The sequence below is a fragment of the Colletotrichum graminicola genome (genome assembly GCF_000149035.1).
Source record: "Colletotrichum graminicola M1.001 genomic scaffold supercont1.4, whole genome shotgun sequence".
Classification (NCBI taxonomy): domain Eukaryota; kingdom Fungi; phylum Ascomycota; class Sordariomycetes; order Glomerellales; family Glomerellaceae; genus Colletotrichum; species Colletotrichum graminicola.
In genome coordinates this window covers 230,409-246,128 of record NW_007361008.1, presented here as the reverse complement: position 1 = coordinate 246,128, position 15,720 = coordinate 230,409, and the positions used below count along the sequence as shown (strand labels likewise).

Genomic DNA, 15,720 nt, shown 5'->3' with positions numbered 1-15,720 from the left:
TTGCTTTTGCTTGATTAAATGGTTTTGGAAGAGCTTGGCTCGATGCGAACACTGGGCTCGATGGTGACACCACTACAACAAGTCAGCTATCGAGATCTGTTATACGGTCAAGGAAAACTTACGCAACGATGGTGGCCCAACCGATCAGACGCCAATGCTTCTCGATACGCCGGGACAGAGCAATTTTCTCGCCAATGTTCGTGCAAGCGGGAGTATTGAGTCTGAGTTTGGCAGCATCGTTCTTGATGGCAAAGACACTGGCACCACTGGACGTAGAACCGATGTTGACCATGAGAACTTCGTTCTTGGTGAGCTTGGCGACTTTGGCCTGCTTGCCGTCGGCGGTTTTGACACCCAGGAGACGATGCAGAAGGAAGAAGTTGACCTCGATCTCCTTGTAGATATCGGGCAGGCGGCCCTTGAGACCCAGGACGTGACCGACAAGACGGTCGGCTCTGCAGAGAGTAGGGTCGATTTTGGTACCGACACCGATGAGTCCACCAGGAACGGCGTACTTGAGCTCGTTTCCCTCGGAGTTGAGGGAGACGATTTTGCTGAAGATGGGCGTGCACTTGAGGTTACCTTTGTCGTCTCTCTCGACGATACCGGGACGGATCTCGATCTCGTCGCCGAGCTTCAGAACACCGTGCAGAATGGAACCACCAGCAACACCGCCCTTGATGTCTTCGATCTCGGCACCCGGCTTGTTAACGTCGAAAGACCGAATGACGATCATAAGGGGGTCCTTGGTGAGGTTACGAGTAGGGACAGGAATGGTGTTGACGATGCTGTCAAGGACAGCATCGATGTTGATCTTCAGCTGAGCAGAGACAGGGATAATGGGAGAGTTTGCTGCAACGGTGCCTCTGACGAACTTGGTGATGGTGTCCTTGTGTTTCCCTGCAGCGTCTTGGCGCATGAGATCGACCTTGTTCTGCAAAATGATAAGATTGTCGAGCTTCATGATCTCAATTGCTGCCAAATGCTCAGAAGTTTGAGGCTGGGGGCAAGATTCGTTGCCAGCAATAAGAAGAAGGGCCGCGTCCATGACAGCAGCACCAGACAACATGGTGCTCATGAGAATGTCGTGACCGGGGCAGTCGACGAAGCTGTTTATGGATATTAGCCACCCTGCATCCATGGTTCTAGGGTACGCTCTCGAAGCTACTCACGAGACGTGACGAATTAATCTGTAGGTACCGCTGCAGCCGTCGCGCTCGCAGGGGGGGTCAACCTCCTTCTCACTCTTGTAACTCTTGTAGCATCCCGGCCGAGGGCACTCGGGGCTGTCGCACTTGTAGATCTTGGCGTTGGCGTAACCAAGCTTGATGGTGATATTACGGATCAGCTCGTTCTTGAAGCGAACGGTCTGGACACCGGAGATGGCCTTGACGACGGTAGACTTTCCGTGAGCGACGTGGCCGATAGTACCAATATTGATTGTTGCTTGGCGAGCGATAACCTCGGGGTTCAGGGCGTCGTGTTTCTCGAAGTCGATATGTTCGGGGTCAGTTTGCTCGGGAAGGAAAGGACGCTCAACCGTTTCCTTGGCAGCGTCCTTCGCAGTGTCGCTGAAGTGCACCTCCTTGGTGTTCGAAGCCAGGGGTTCGCTGGTGACCTCTTCCTCCGCAAACTCGCCAGAGTTAGACACGGGGTCCATGTCTTCGTGATTGGAAACGCTGTCAGCAGACATTGTCTCGACAGGTCGATGAGGTAGGTAATTTGTTTACTGAGACGCGAAAAGTCTGGGGCAAGCAATAAAATTGGTAATATTTAGTGGTGGTGGTGGTAGTGGTGGTGGTGGTTGGAAGTTGAAATCCATTTTGCCCCGCGGGTGGATAGATTTCTACTCTGAGTCGACGGTGATTATGACGCTAGCCTTTTCTGGACTGATAAGGCAAGTGCCCCGCTGGACCTTCGTCAGATAAACCTAAGTGAATGCCCAAGAGTTATCATCGCTGCGGCAGGCTCTCAAAACTTCCTCAAACTGTCTTGAGCTACCCCGCATGATATGCCCAACCGCACACAGGGAGTCATCAACCGAAAACGCTTTGGATAACATTGAAAACGATAACATCTCGAGATATTTGGCATCTTTTAAAGCTCGCCTCCGTTCGCATACAAGTGACCAACCCACGATCTGTTGGTCCTTTTGAGAATAAAAATAAAACAATAGAAAAAAATCACCAGCGAGAGGCCCTAGTTCTACACGACGATTGAAAGCAGATATACCAGATATCGGGGGCCTTTGGCTTCGTATCGTGTTTTTAGAGCTTCTGCCAACGACGACTTTCACTTCGGCAGCCGGCTGGCCAAGTCACCAGCAAACAACACTCGGTTACACGATTTCAACAGTCAATGGGCACGTGACTGTTGACCGGTCGGAATTGAAGACAAGGATGTATTATTGCACTTTGGGTATTGAAAGACCCCCCCAACCCCCTCACACATGACTATAGCAGGTGTCCTTGAGCACCCCGCCAAGACACTTTGCAACCAAGCTATCCAGCTGTTCGCCATCACAGGCTGTCACCACCGCCGTCGTCGTCCCATCGTACCCATCGTCATCATATCCCTCATCATAATAACCACCTTCGTCGTGTTCACCATATCCGTCGTCAAAGTCCCCTTCGTCGTATCCTTCGTGATACCTGTAGTCCTCCTCTGGGCCTTCTTTTTCCTCAGGGCCATAGTCCTCTTCTTCGTGCTCGTATCCATTTCCTTCGGGTTCATAATCGTGATAGCCGTGCTGGTTATGCGGCGACCAGACTGGGTAGTCTGGCTGGTTGGCTGGCGGGCAAATTGGCTGGCTGAAGGGTGCGATGGCGGGTGCTAGTCTGGCTGAAAGAAGGCATTGGGCTGGGTATGAGTATGGGTTATAACCGGGTGGTCCGAAGGAATGGCTGTATGCGTTGTGGACTTGCGGCGGTTGATGACTTGGCTGCGGTTTGACGGGCGGTAGCTGAAACCTCCGATGCCGTATGCGATGATGTGGATGGGTTCTTCCTCAAGTTCTTTGGGAAAGGAACGTTGATGAGAGTCTCCATGTCATCCAAATCTCCAGCCAAAAATCGTAGGCAAGCAGCTTGACCGGGAGACAGCGCCCTCGAAATCCCCAGCGTCTTTTCCAAAAAGTAAACTGTTTATGACATATGTATAAGTACTTGGCTAACCGCGCGGCTTCTATAGCGGCTGGCTAGGTGTTTGTTGTTGATGATAGTCGAACTAGGTCACTGGCTGGGTATATGGCTGGACATGCGATTCATCAAGTGGGCCGTTATTATTTCTACCCTCGTAGTGATAGTCACTGATTATTGATCTGCCATCGTTATCATCCTAGGGACTAACCTCCGTAGAATAAGAGATAGTATTGTTAACCTATTCTTTTTCTTCTTCATCCTGTCTTTTAGGCGCTTCATCTAAAGGTTATTCACAAGAGTGCTAGGCAGCTTCGCTGGGTGACGGCGGAGGGTAACAGTAACAGGACTAGAGGTCCTATACTAGCTAGCGGCCGCGTTAGTTGCTTGGCTGGCGGGTTTCTCTATGGGCGTCCCCGGCCTCTTTAAGGACCTTGGAGGAGAGAGTTGTACGGGGACTAATATATTGGGATTCCAAAGGAGGTCAAAGGCGTCTGCGGACACACATAGGCAGCGTAGCAGTGGTGTGGCGTGCTGGATGAGCTGATTGAGTTTGTGGTGGCGGTGACTTTTCTGGTACTTCTTGAGAGCCTCACTCAACGGCAGCTCTGTCGGCGTGGTTGAAGTTGGCGATAATGAAGTGGGAAAAGGGAAAGTCGGTTACTGGCGGCAGCTCTGTTATTGGCCAGAGGAGGGATGGCTCCGACCGACGGGTATCCGGGCCCGGATAACATAAATGGTCGGCCTGTAGCGGAAAACAATATTTGCTTCAGTTGGGAAAAAGGTCAGTTCTATAATTAGCTCGCCGTTGTACGATTAGAAAAGAGGCTGACAAGTGCGCTAAACTAAAATCGCTTGCCTAGGTACCTATAGCAGTAGGGAAGGAGGGCTAAATAGAAAGAACCGACGGCATTTTTGTGTCTTGAGGTTGGCTAGAACATAAAAGTGGGACACGGGCCGGACCTTGACCTCCAAGTTCAAGCTCACGCAATTCATCCATGAGTCCCAAGGTTGATCTGCTTGTCATCTTTCGAAATACAAGCCCGCGGTGGTATTTGAACAGACATATTTCAAGTTGTGCACAACAGGGCTTGGGGTATCCTTCGCGCTCTTCGTGTCCCTGTCATCACCTCAGTCAGGCTGACGGATAAAGTATTGCAAAATGCAGTCCCCGGCCAGAACTCAACCATGGCTAACGTCAGATTTTGGGGCCGGTAACAGTGCGGAGGCGAGTGTCGTCGCCACATCTGCGCACCTCACCACTTTACAGATGACATACCGTCCATGGTACGTATATCATGGGGTCCGGGGAGGGAGCAATAAATATGAATGCTCAGAGACCCATAATGAAATGATACGTCTACTACCTACAACTGAAGGTATCCATCCGTACAGATTAGATCAGGCCAGGCTTGGGGGAAACAAGAATAGTGTAGAAAGACCCGGTCGACTCGAGGAAGGTGACTCAATATAGGAGTCAAGAGACGACAAACACACACACACACACACACACACACACACACACACACACACACACACACACACACACACACACACACACACACACCCACACGCATGCGCGCGCACACACACATACCAGCCGGTACACCATTGCGTTGCCCAATTCCCCCATTCATCCAGCTTCTGCTTACCGCCCGGTCTGCATGTGGCTAGCAGTCCATCACGCTCTTTTGATCTCTGATTGGTCCCAGCCCTATGCGCCAAAGTGGCATTAGATGCGCCTGCACCACCGGAGCCTATCACGTCTGCAGATGCACGACAGGGGAAGCGGGCGGCAACAAGGGTTCGACATGTCGTTGGCGCCGGCCGGTGGTTTAACCAGGAGCAAGGGTGGGTACCGCAAACCTCTCCTCTTTCCATCTTCCATCCAACCACCATCATTGCCCTCCCGTTGCTACTCGACCTGCCTCCTCTCAATTTGATGAACCATGTCCAATCATCGGCCTTACGTGCATCGTCGAGCCATGCGGATGCAACGACAAGTGCCGCCAAGCTCCAGTAAGCTTTGTCGGGGTGAGGAGAGGTCGGCCCAGAGACTCCGGTCCAAAGAGTATTCCGTTTCTCAGCTAGGCGTCTGACCGGTCAATACTATGCTAGCTTGCAAGATGTGCAAGTGTGCATGCTGCTTGCTACCCTGCCTCTTCCTCTCCCCCCTCTCGAGGATGCCTACCCATTTGGGGTTGCTTTCAAATTTCTATATTCGTCGCTTGTCCAGAAATGCGCGCAACTCTTGGCCCTACCGGTTTGTTGCTGGCAGCGTGGTGTCTTTGCCTCCTCTTTCGGCTTCCGACTCTGATCTCCAGAACGTGAAGTTGCTTCCTGTCTCAGCAACGGACGATCGACCTCCTGGTGATTCCAGTAGCCGCCGTGCAATCAAGAAAGCAGTGTGAAAAGGACTCCGCTCAGGTCACTACCCGCCAGCCAGCAGGAGGCGACATTGAAAGGCGTATCTTGAAGCATCGAGCCAACCAAAGTCCGGCGCCACCCCGTCCACTCTCGTGAGCGTCTATTTTCATCGCAACCGAATCGCCGGCCTGGAACCTATCATAGCCCTGCTCACTTCGCGCCATCCTACCCTCCCACGCTACATAGATGTAGGAATCCCAGTTCCTCTTCGTCCCACTTACGCCTTGCTGATCTGCCCCATGTAGCGGAAAGAGCCTTTGCCTTGTGTCCTACACAGTAGCGGCGCCAACTCAAAACTACCAGCTCCCCCGAGTGACCAATTTGTTGGACCTCTTTCTCCCTTCCGACAGCTGGTCTCTCCCAATCTGATTCCTGTCGTGCTTCATTCCTGCTTTGATCGCCAAACTCTGTTGCATGTTCTAAGCCGGCCTTTCCGTCAGCGACGCCAAATCCGAGGGCGCCTTTCCTATATACTAGGCATATATCTCTCATCGTTCTCTTCCGTACTCCCTATTCGGGCACACAACCATACATCACAACCATGTCCCCGCAAGGTATGTCTTCGTCCAAGGTCGGGATCTACTAGCACAATGGACTAACACCATCGGTAGAAGACAAGAGGCGGCCTGCCGCCCTCAACCTCGCTCCCGCTCGATCAGCATCCACAGATTCGTCATCGTCCGAGTCATCACTGAAGCCCCCCCGCACTCCTCGCTTCGCAGAAGCAACATCAGTTCACTCTCCTGTTGATGGTTCTCGGTCGCCCTTTGCCGACCCCATCAGATCCGAAGTACCTCAGTCTCAGCCTGGGGACATCGGATTCGGCTACATCAGCAATAGCGGCGGTAGCAACCGCGAATCCGTCGCCGTCCCGATGACTCCGAGATCGCCACTCAAGAGCGCCATGAGGGTGCCCGGGACCCCAGCGAGGAAGATCGAGAACCCGCTCAGCCCAACCTTCCGAGAGGAGGACATCTTGGAGAAGCGCGAGGAGGCGACTGACAAGGAACAAGCACGCGACCTAGTATGTGGCATCGACCTCACAAAGCAGTCCGTCGCTAACATGTCTACAGAAAATCAAGACCCGCGTCCGCATGGCCAAATTCGCTCTTCGTGGCGTCAGCTTCAGCTGCAGTCTGATCATCATCAGTATGCTTGCGGCTTCCTTCCAGATTTTCAACGCGACCAGGCGCCTCCCTGCTCAAAGCGGTCTCCCAGCATGGGCTGAAGGCACTGCTATCTGGCCCCAGGTTCTGGTTATTACCAGTGAGTATATCCATGACTTCGATGACCTGCCCACGCTCTAACAGCACATAGTGTCTTCCATCTCTCTTTTAGTCTGTATCGGTGTCTTGCTCTCTTACTGCCGCGGCGGTCATGCCCGTGCCGAGAAAGTCGCCACCTACTACACTCTCTTCTCTATCGGCTGGTTCATCCTTTCCATGATCATGTGGGCTATCTCCGCCGGTATCTTCCAGTCGAGTCGAAGCAATGGCGGCGGCAAGGACATGTGGGGTTGGTCGTGCAAGGAGAACAAGCGCGCCGAGGTCTTCAGCGAGAAGGTCGATTATGCCCTCATCTGCCGACTCCAGAACTGGGCCCTCATCTGCATGGTTATCGAAATCGTCATCGATGTCATCTGCGTCCTGCTCTATAGCATCGTTTTCTACCGATACTACACCAAGCGCCGCCTCCACAAGTCTATGGACATGCGCGACCGCGCCCGTTCTGATCTCTACCTCGCCCAGCTCCGGACCCAGTCCGCCCCGAACACGCCCGGCCTTAAGTCTCCCGGCCTGTACTCTCAGTACGCCCTGTCTCCCCGCCACCCCGACAAGACCTTTGAGAACCTGTCCCGCATCGAGGAGGCCTCCCCATTCACCCCGGGAACCCGCTTCGTCGAGCCCGAGTCCAGCTTCAGCAAGTCCAAGCCCGCATTCCAGCTCCAAGCCCCTCCGTCCAAGGCTCGCTCGGCGACCAAGCCCGGACAGGGCTCCTTCACACCCACTTCTCCAGAAGGCCCTGCTCCGTCATTCCCTTTCCAGCAAAAAACCCAGACATCGCAGCAGGAAGAATCGCCGCAAGTGCAGACCCAGCAGCATGCGCCGATGGCTGCCGACGAGCCTGTCTACGACGCCGTGCCGATCCCCGGGGCCTACGCCGATGCGCCAGTGAAGAGCCCGCCACCGCACCAGTACTCCTTTGGCCAGGCGAGATAAAAAGCGGGAGACGACTGCGACGATGATTACGAAAGTGGCGAGTGGCTGAAATGTTGAAACGTATGCTATGTGTGTTCTCGAAAAGAAACCCCACCCCGGATTTTTACCCCCCCTTTTTCTTTTTCTTTGTATTCAGCTGAGCTGGCTTTTTTACACCCTTTCTTTGATCTCTTGATCGAATCGATGACATCGATATATATACCATTCTGGCGTTGGGAAAGGAACTCAAGACAGGAAAGACTTCGGCCTCAATATTTTATGCAAGTTAGTTGGATGTGGCTTGGACATGTTGGTGGTTCATAGCAGTAATTTACCAACCCATGTATAATTTGGAACCTGATTCCTCGTTTTTTTTACCGAGCGTCTCCATCGACCGCCTAACAGGCCCCGGATCGGACCGGCTCAGCCGTGCCATGAGTTGTCCAAGTCCGCGATCAAACCCGGAACAAGGAGCGATAGGCCCGGCCCACCCCGTTTTGCGGGTTTCCGTGCCCTCGGATTCTGTCCGCACAACAACCCACCACCCCGTCACCCTCCGCCATATTCTGGCCCATCGTGAAACTCCTCAACCAACCTCAATAGCCTGCCCGGCTAGCTCAATCGGTAGAGCGTGAGACTCTTAATCTCAAGGTTGTGGGTTCGACCCGTAAGCGCATCCCCGGCCCGTGACGCATCACGGACGCCTCGACTAACAGTAACCAGCCACGTCGGGCTCAATTCCGTCCACGATTGACAAATCATTTTTTTTTCTCTTCTGATTCCCTTTATCTAGTCTTGGATAAGTGGGGTGTGTAGTCGGCGTTTAATAGCTCAGCCCCTTATTTCTCCATACCCTATATCCCTTTTAATGATCCCATCAGGGTTTCGTAGTTGTGATAGTTTTGTTGCGTGGCCTGGTAGTGTGGTTTGATGTGCGATGGAGCGTATGCTTTGGAATCTGTTTGTGGTCTGACATATATGGTATAGGTGCTTGAATCATATGGTAGCGTTTGCCGATCCTCATGATATCGAAATCGTTGTATAATCAATCAGCGCTGTGTGTGCTGAGTTGCTGCAATGCACTTCCATATGTTTATACTACAGGCGTCGTTCAGCCTACGCCTATCATACAGACCGACCGCGGGACCTTTCCAAATACATGCAGCATTGGGCCAGGTGGTTAATCTTTGAAGTCAGTGTCATCTCCTAGCGTTTTGCTAAGATAGGAATCGGAGGTGACAGCAGTAGCGCCCTTGACATTTTCCCGGGCAGACGTCTCTGGAAAGCTTCACGTGGTTCGACATTTGCAGATCCCCAAACTGGTTTGCCGCCGTATACATCACTTGGATTCACATAAGGAATCATTACATGCGTCCGGCATAAAGAAAACACCAATGCAAACTCTTCGGGAAGTCCTGGCAATGCACATGAAGAAATCAAGGATGGAGACGGTACATGTTGCCACGAAAAGGTACGTTGACGTCTTGGTGGAGGATCAACCTTTTTCTTCTGTTTCCTTCGTCGACCTCGTCGTTCCACGGCAAGAAAAGATCTGATATGATTGCGGTTGCTTTGATGTGACGGATTTGACACAATTGACAATGTTGAAGCCAGTAAGTGAGGGTATGTATTACTGATACAGACCATCCAATGCCATAAACAGCACCATTGCCTCTCAGGCGCATATAGCAAGGAACAAACGCCACAGAACACAAAGGACGGTTTGTAACCAGTATTGAGGTTTCATCAAGGTATCTTGTTATGATCAATTGCTCTCTCAGCTTCTAATAGTTTTGACGCCTCAATTCCAGGCCCACGTCTACACCGCAATTAAGCCAAGGTAGCCGTAATGTACATGATCATCAAGCCTGGATTTCCCCTTTTACTTTTGTTTTTCATTTCGTGACTCATGTCATCCCCTTTATCTCGTGAGGGCGATGTCGTCTATTCTGAGGATCATCTTCACCGTCTCAGCGGCCAACTCGATAGCGCTAGTGCTCACCAGCAGAGGCTGAAGAACGTTCTCTTTGGAGATGTTTGTGTTGACGCCGCCGGACTTGATACTGACACCCGCGTTCTTCTCACCAAGCTCGTGTCTATGACGAAGCTCGGTCACAACCTTGATGCTGTTGAGACCGGCGTTCTCAGCCAGGGTGGTGGGAATGACTTCCATGGCATCCGCGAAAGCCTTCCAGCAGATGGCCTCGGTGCCCGTCAGTTCTCGAGCTTGCTTGGAAAGCTGGGACGCAATCTCAATCTCGGCAGCACCGCCACCGGCAATCAGGGCCTTCTTCTTCACCAAGCAGCGTACGACGCAGTGGGCGTCGTGAAGACTGCGCTCAGCCTCATCGAGAATGAGGGAGTTGGCACCACGAACGACGACAGACACGGTCTTGCCGGTCGCCTTAGCGCCCGTAACCTTCACCATGCGAGCTCCGTTGGACTGGACCTCCTCAACGAGGTCGGCCGAGCCGAGCTTGTCCTCCGTGAAGGAATCGATGTCTGCAATCGGCTTGCAGCCAGTCGACTTGCAGATGAATTCGATCTCGTCACGCTCGATATCCTTGACAGCGAGGATGCCAAGCTTGGCAAGGAAGTGCAAAGACAAGTCGTTGACAGCATCGCGAAGGATGGACTTCTGAATGAAAAGAACATTGCACTTGGCCTTCTTGATCTTCTTGACCATGTTAAGGAGGTAAAGACGCTCCTCCTTCACGATCTTGTCCATCTGCCTGTAGTCGTTGACCTGAATGGTGTTTTCCATCTTGATTGGTCAGCAGCTGCGAATAGGGGCATTAAAAGGGAAAACGTACATCGGGTTTGGGAGGGCTGAGCTGGAACTGGATCAAGCCGATTCTCGCCTTCTCGATTCTCGCAGGGCCACCCGCGCCCTTGAGTACGGGCTGTGTCAGGATCAAACCATCTGACAGCTCACTGTCCTCAATGGTTCCGCCAACCTTCTTGACGATTCTGATGTTCTTCAGGTCAACATTGTCTGCCGTCTTCAGGTCGATGGTCTTGACAACGGAGTTGACAGCCATAGGGCCGAGGATGTTAGAGTATTGCGACACGATCTTCGAAGAGAGGGATGTGTTGGCCGCCTGAAGCAGGGATGCTGTGTCGGTGAGAGAAATGGGCTGTGACATGCCGTGGAGAACCTCGACGGCTGCGGCAGCAGCCCTCTGGAAAGACTCTGAGATAACAGAGGGGTGGATTCCTTTTGACAAGAGTCTATCGGCAGCACCCAACAAGCTACCGCAGATGACAACCACGGATGTTGTGCCATCTCCTGCCTCCACATCCTGTGCCGCCGAAAGATTGACCAACATCTTCGCTGTCGGATGCATAACGGACATGCTCTTGAGCATTGTGTTGCCGTCGTTGGTAATGATAGTCTCGCCCTTTCCGCTACGAATCATCTTGTCCATGCCGCGGGGGCCCAAGGAGGTTCGGATGGCATCGGCGACGGCTGTAGAGAGGTTAGCTTCCGGTCCGTGAAGCGTGACAGTGGGCCATGTTGCTCACCTCTGGCAGCAACAATGTTGGAAGAGCGAACGGCGACGGGCTTCTCCTTATCCTATGCGGCTGTTAGCAACAGCTCCTGAAGCTTCGTCATGGGTAGTGCAGTTCAAGTGCAGGTCGTACCTTGAAGGTAGCATTTCCAGAGCCTCCCGAGGCCGGGGGTGGTGCAGCTGTGGCCATATTGACGGTTCTGACTAGTTTTGTGCTTGTTTTGAGGTATTCGAGGGCGGAAGAGCAAGCTGAACAGTGAATGCAAAGGTATCAGTATCTTCGTCGTCCTGTCCCGCTGTCGCCTTCTTTTGCGATCGCCCACTTTCTCTCAGGTAGCAACCCCCCCAAGCGGTGGGATATTTTTTAGCGGGCGCTAGGTTGTTCCTGCCCCGGTACTCTGTTTGTATCTTCCCCCAACCAGCCTAGCTCCACAGCAGCCTCGCATCTGTGGCCCGTGCTTTGGAGCTCAAGGCAACCTGGATTACGGAACCATCTTCCATCACCACCTCGAACCCACCTACGGCGGCATACCTTCTGTACTTGTTAACAATCAACGCGACCACTTTCTCGAGACCCCACGATTCTACGTCGACACCGCCTTCAACCCGAACCCCTCCAATAAAGGACCTACTCAAAACAGAGATTCGGCAGTAGGACGTTGAGTCCTCATCCTACATCATGGTATGGACCCTGCAAGCGTGGCCACCGACGGCGGGTGCTAACTCCAGCATTAGCCTTCCGCTACCGGCCAGAACTGGGAGAAATACCAAAAGACCTACGCCGATGATGAGGTCGAAGAGAAGAAGATCACACCATTGACCGACGAGTTTGTTATCCCATCGGCCTCGGATTGCGCGGGACTGTTGACTGACATTACTCGCTCAGAGATATCCAGGTGCTGAAGACCTACGGCGCCGCGCCGTACGGTGCTGCCATCAAGAAGCTCGAGCAACAGATCAAGGAGAAGCAAACAAGTGTAGATGAGAAGATCGGTGTCAAGGTAGCTGTGCCGTGCCGGGTGGATGGAACTCGATCTGACTTAAATAGGAATCCGACACGGGACTTGCCCCTCCTCACCTTTGGGACGTAGCAGCAGACCGGCAACGCATGTCAGAAGAACAACCCCTCCAGGTTGCGCGGTGTACGAAGATCATTCCGGACGAGAAGGACGACTCCAAGAGCAAATATGTCATCAACGTCAAGCAGATCGCCAAGTTCGTCGTCCAACTTGGCGAGAGAGTGAGCCCTACAGATATCGAGGAGGGCATGCGAGTTGGTGTCGACCGAAACAAGTACCAAATCCTCCTGCCGCTCCCGCCCAAGATCGATGCTAGCGTTACGATGATGACAGTCGAGGAGAAGCCTGATGTTACATACGGGGATGTTGGTGGATCAAAGGAGCAGGTCGAGAAGCTGCGAGAGGTCGTCGAGATGCCCCTCCTCTCGCCGGAGCGGTTCGTCAACCTCGGTATCGACCCTCCAAAGGGTGCCCTTCTCTACGGACCCCCGGGTACCGGAAAGACGCTCTGCGCCCGAGCTGTCGCCAACAGAACGGATGCCACCTTCATCAGAGTCATCGGCAGTGAGCTGGTTCAGAAGTACGTCGGTGAGGGTGCGAGAATGGTGCGTGAGCTTTTCGAGATGGCGCGGACGAAGAAAGCATGCATCATCTTCTTCGACGAAATTGACGCCATTGGTGGTGCCCGTTTCGACGACGGTGCCGGCGGAGATAACGAAGTCCAGAGAACCATGCTTGAGCTCATCACCCAGCTTGATGGTTTCGATGCCCGCGGCAATATCAAGGTCATGTTTGCCACCAACAGACCCTCTACCCTCGACCCTGCCTTGATGAGACCGGGTCGTATCGATCGTAAGATCGAGTTTTCCCTGCCCGACCTCGAGGGTCGTGCCAATATTCTGCGTATCCACGCCAAGAGCATGTCGGTAGAGCGCGACATCCGGTGGGAGCTCATCTCGCGTCTATGCCCCAACGCCACGGGTGCCGAGCTTCGCAGTGTTTGCACGGAGGCTGGCATGTTCGCTATCCGCGCCCGAAGAAAGGTGGCGACGGAGAAGGACTTCCTCAGCGCTGTCGACAAGGTTATCAAGGCCAACCTCAAGTTCAACTCGACGGCCAGCTACATGCAATACAACTAAGGGAGGAAACCCAAAGAGTGACGGCAAGGGCAGGGCAACGGAGTTCGACATGTCTGTTTTAGGCTGTAACAATAGGCAAGGCTTCGGAACGGGGAAGGGCTAGAAGGGCATGATGATACCTCGTTCCCGAGAAGGAGAGAAATAGATCATGCTTCCATGTGCCAACAAGAATCACACAAGCCTGAGCGAATCAATGCTATAGCAATGAGTCGAATCGACTCTATTTGAATATTGGGTCTATGCGGTTTTGGTTTGGTTTGACTGATTTGATATTGACCATAGAATTACATTTATCTGGACCAGACCTTCGAAGTCTGCCCAGTTTAACTAGTGCGAGGGGCCGTGTTTCCGACCATCCTTTGGTCCCATACTGCCTGATGGTATCCCCCCTCCTCCGATGTGCGGCTGAATCCCTTGTGCTGCCTCGGCATTGCCCGACATTTCCCATTACCAGATGATATGCATGCCTTCATCAGCAGCGTCGTGCGCTTCGTCACCCTTCATGAGATCGGATCTACTATTTGAAATGAAGAGAAGACATGAACAGAAGAGGGGAAGGAGAGAAAAAACGCTCCTCGAACGCTGTGCTATAAATCAAATGAACCCCCTTTTTCTCCTCCATGCCACGTCCCTTTAGACGGATTCCATGCGTGACAGGCAACCCAGACAGACGACGTCGCCCTCGGCACCCTTCTCGATGCAGCAGCGGCTGCAAACCATCTGTCTGTGTCCGCCGCCTGTCCAGCCGTCCTCTCTCGCTGACTGTACATTCTGCTTCGACTCTTCGCCCTCCCTCGACTGTCGTTGCCGGTCGTCATCGACGTCGTCCATCTGGCATGAGCGTGAGAGGTCAGTGCCCCCTTGCTTCGGCTCTTGCTCCGCTTGATTCAGGTCGGTGTCGCCACTGCTACTGGGGCGCCCGTCCTTCCGCCAGCCCTGGCACTCTCTGATGCACACGAAGCACGAACGCAGACCGCAACCCTGGCAGTCGGCGAATGAGTCGAGGTCTGACTTCTTGGTGGGCCGGCGGTGGCAGATGTGGCAGGGACTTAGGGATGAGGGGGTCTTTGACCTATTGCCCGCTGCATCCGTCCGTTCTTGGTTTGTTCGGGAGTCGTTTTGGGACGCCGGCGGTGATTTGCTATTCCGTCGTTGTCTCGGACTGCTGGGCTGTGTCGAAAGGTCCCCATCCGTGCTATCCAGATCCGCACCCTCCTCGTCGAACATGCGCTGTCGCTTAGGCATAGGGAGGGGAGCTATCTTCCGGGGCACTGGGTCCAGGTTCTGGCGGGAGTCTTCTGTGGCGGTGTTTGTGTTGGTCGGCAAGCCGTATTGGAATATCATTCGGTCATTGCTACTGCCGGGGAAGAGAGGGAAGAAGTTTTGTTGTTGCTGTTGCTGCTGCTGCTGCTGCTGCTGGATCTGTTGCTGAACGGGCCTGCTTCCAAACACGCCGTCAGCGTTCCAGTTGTTCGTCGCGGCGGCCGCGGCCGAGTGGTATTGGGCGAGTTTCTCGTACAGAGAACCTTGTAGCTGCAGGTCGTTGCTGGAGTCGTTGACATCCCGTCTGCGTTTCCTGCCGGGCGCCATCAGCCGGGGATGCTCCTCGGCAACGGATGGCATCTGGATCGGTTGGGTGCTGGCTGGCAAGAGCGAGTGGATGTCAGGGACGGAGTCGCTGGAGTCGTTGGCAGGAAAGTGAGGGAAGATTTGTAGCAGGAGGGAGGTGAAAAGCAAAGGTAATGATTTGGGTTCGTGATCGGTTGGGTTTCGTTGATAAGAATCCTCACGGTCTCTGGTCGATAAGAGAACTTGGGATTGACAAGAGTAGCCGTTTAGGATTTTCCCTAAGAGGAAAGAGTAGGAACCTGTCAAACGGCAAGTAGGGTATGACAATGAGTGGAAGGTCTCTCTTTCGCTCACTCTTCTTGACTCCGCAGCTCTGCTTGGAGTGGTGGTGGTGGTGTTGCTTGCTAGCTACAGGCAGACATAAGCCAGTCCCATTCACAGGTGGGTAGGCCTCGCAGCGTGCTTATGATGTGGCCAGGCACAGCGCGGAGCTTTTGTGCCAGAAGGTGATTTGCCCGCCGAGTGGGCTCGACCGGTAGGCTCTTCCTCTTTCTGTCAGCACGCCCGCTTCAGCGGACTCAGCGCTGAATCCGGAAGCACACCGGCCGCTGGAAAACCCCGCAGCTTTCTTTCCTTCCGAGTTGCTGAGCTACCTTTGCGGCGACCCACACAATATGACTCTCTCACCAATTAACCCCCCTGATGCAGAACCACCTCCC

At 53.4% G+C, this 15,720-nt stretch overlaps 6 protein-coding genes and 1 non-coding gene across 7 annotated transcripts; 4 read left to right on the top strand and 3 right to left on the bottom strand.

The window, feature by feature from the left end:
* Window positions 1–14: 14 nt before the first annotated feature.
* GLRG_01377 (initiation factor eIF2 gamma) lies at window positions 15–1,693 on the bottom strand (the record flags this gene model as incomplete). The annotated part of the gene is made up of 3 exons (XM_008092062.1): window positions 15–72; window positions 123–1,109; window positions 1,173–1,693. The coding sequence occupies 3 exons, from the start codon at window positions 1,691–1,693 to the stop codon at window positions 15–17; spliced, it is 1,566 nt and encodes a 521-aa protein (XP_008090253.1).
* Window positions 1,694–2,449: 756 nt separating this feature from the next.
* GLRG_01376 (uncharacterized protein) lies at window positions 2,450–2,836 on the top strand (the record flags this gene model as incomplete). The annotated part of the gene is made up of 1 exon (XM_008092061.1): window positions 2,450–2,836. The coding sequence occupies one exon, from the start codon at window positions 2,450–2,452 to the stop codon at window positions 2,834–2,836; it is 387 nt and encodes a 128-aa protein (XP_008090252.1).
* A 3,269-nt stretch (window positions 2,837–6,105) lies between these two features.
* GLRG_01375 (uncharacterized protein) lies at window positions 6,106–7,783 on the top strand (the record flags this gene model as incomplete). Its single annotated transcript, XM_008092060.1, has 4 exons — window positions 6,106–6,118; window positions 6,176–6,588; window positions 6,638–6,830; window positions 6,882–7,783. The coding sequence occupies 4 exons, from the start codon at window positions 6,106–6,108 to the stop codon at window positions 7,781–7,783; spliced, it is 1,521 nt and encodes a 506-aa protein (XP_008090251.1).
* A 585-nt stretch (window positions 7,784–8,368) lies between these two features.
* GLRG_13049 lies at window positions 8,369–8,447 on the top strand. The gene has a single exon. It is a non-coding gene; the product is annotated as a tRNA-Lys (tRNA).
* A 1,236-nt stretch (window positions 8,448–9,683) lies between these two features.
* On the bottom strand, window positions 9,684–11,464 carry GLRG_01374 (T-complex protein 1; the record flags this gene model as incomplete). The annotated part of the gene is made up of 4 exons (XM_008092059.1): window positions 9,684–10,526; window positions 10,576–11,231; window positions 11,288–11,339; window positions 11,408–11,464. The coding sequence occupies 4 exons, from the start codon at window positions 11,462–11,464 to the stop codon at window positions 9,684–9,686; spliced, it is 1,608 nt and encodes a 535-aa protein (XP_008090250.1).
* A 489-nt stretch (window positions 11,465–11,953) lies between these two features.
* On the top strand, window positions 11,954–13,432 carry GLRG_01373 (26S proteasome subunit P45 family protein; the record flags this gene model as incomplete). The annotated part of the gene is made up of 4 exons (XM_008092058.1): window positions 11,954–11,956; window positions 12,010–12,101; window positions 12,161–12,275; window positions 12,323–13,432. 4 exons carry the CDS (start codon window positions 11,954–11,956, stop codon window positions 13,430–13,432), a joined length of 1,320 nt encoding a protein of 439 aa, XP_008090249.1.
* Window positions 13,433–14,065: 633 nt separating this feature from the next.
* GLRG_01372 (uncharacterized protein) lies at window positions 14,066–15,055 on the bottom strand (the record flags this gene model as incomplete). The annotated part of the gene is made up of 1 exon (XM_008092057.1): window positions 14,066–15,055. One exon carries the CDS (start codon window positions 15,053–15,055, stop codon window positions 14,066–14,068), a length of 990 nt encoding a protein of 329 aa, XP_008090248.1.
* Window positions 15,056–15,720: the final 665 nt, after the last annotated feature.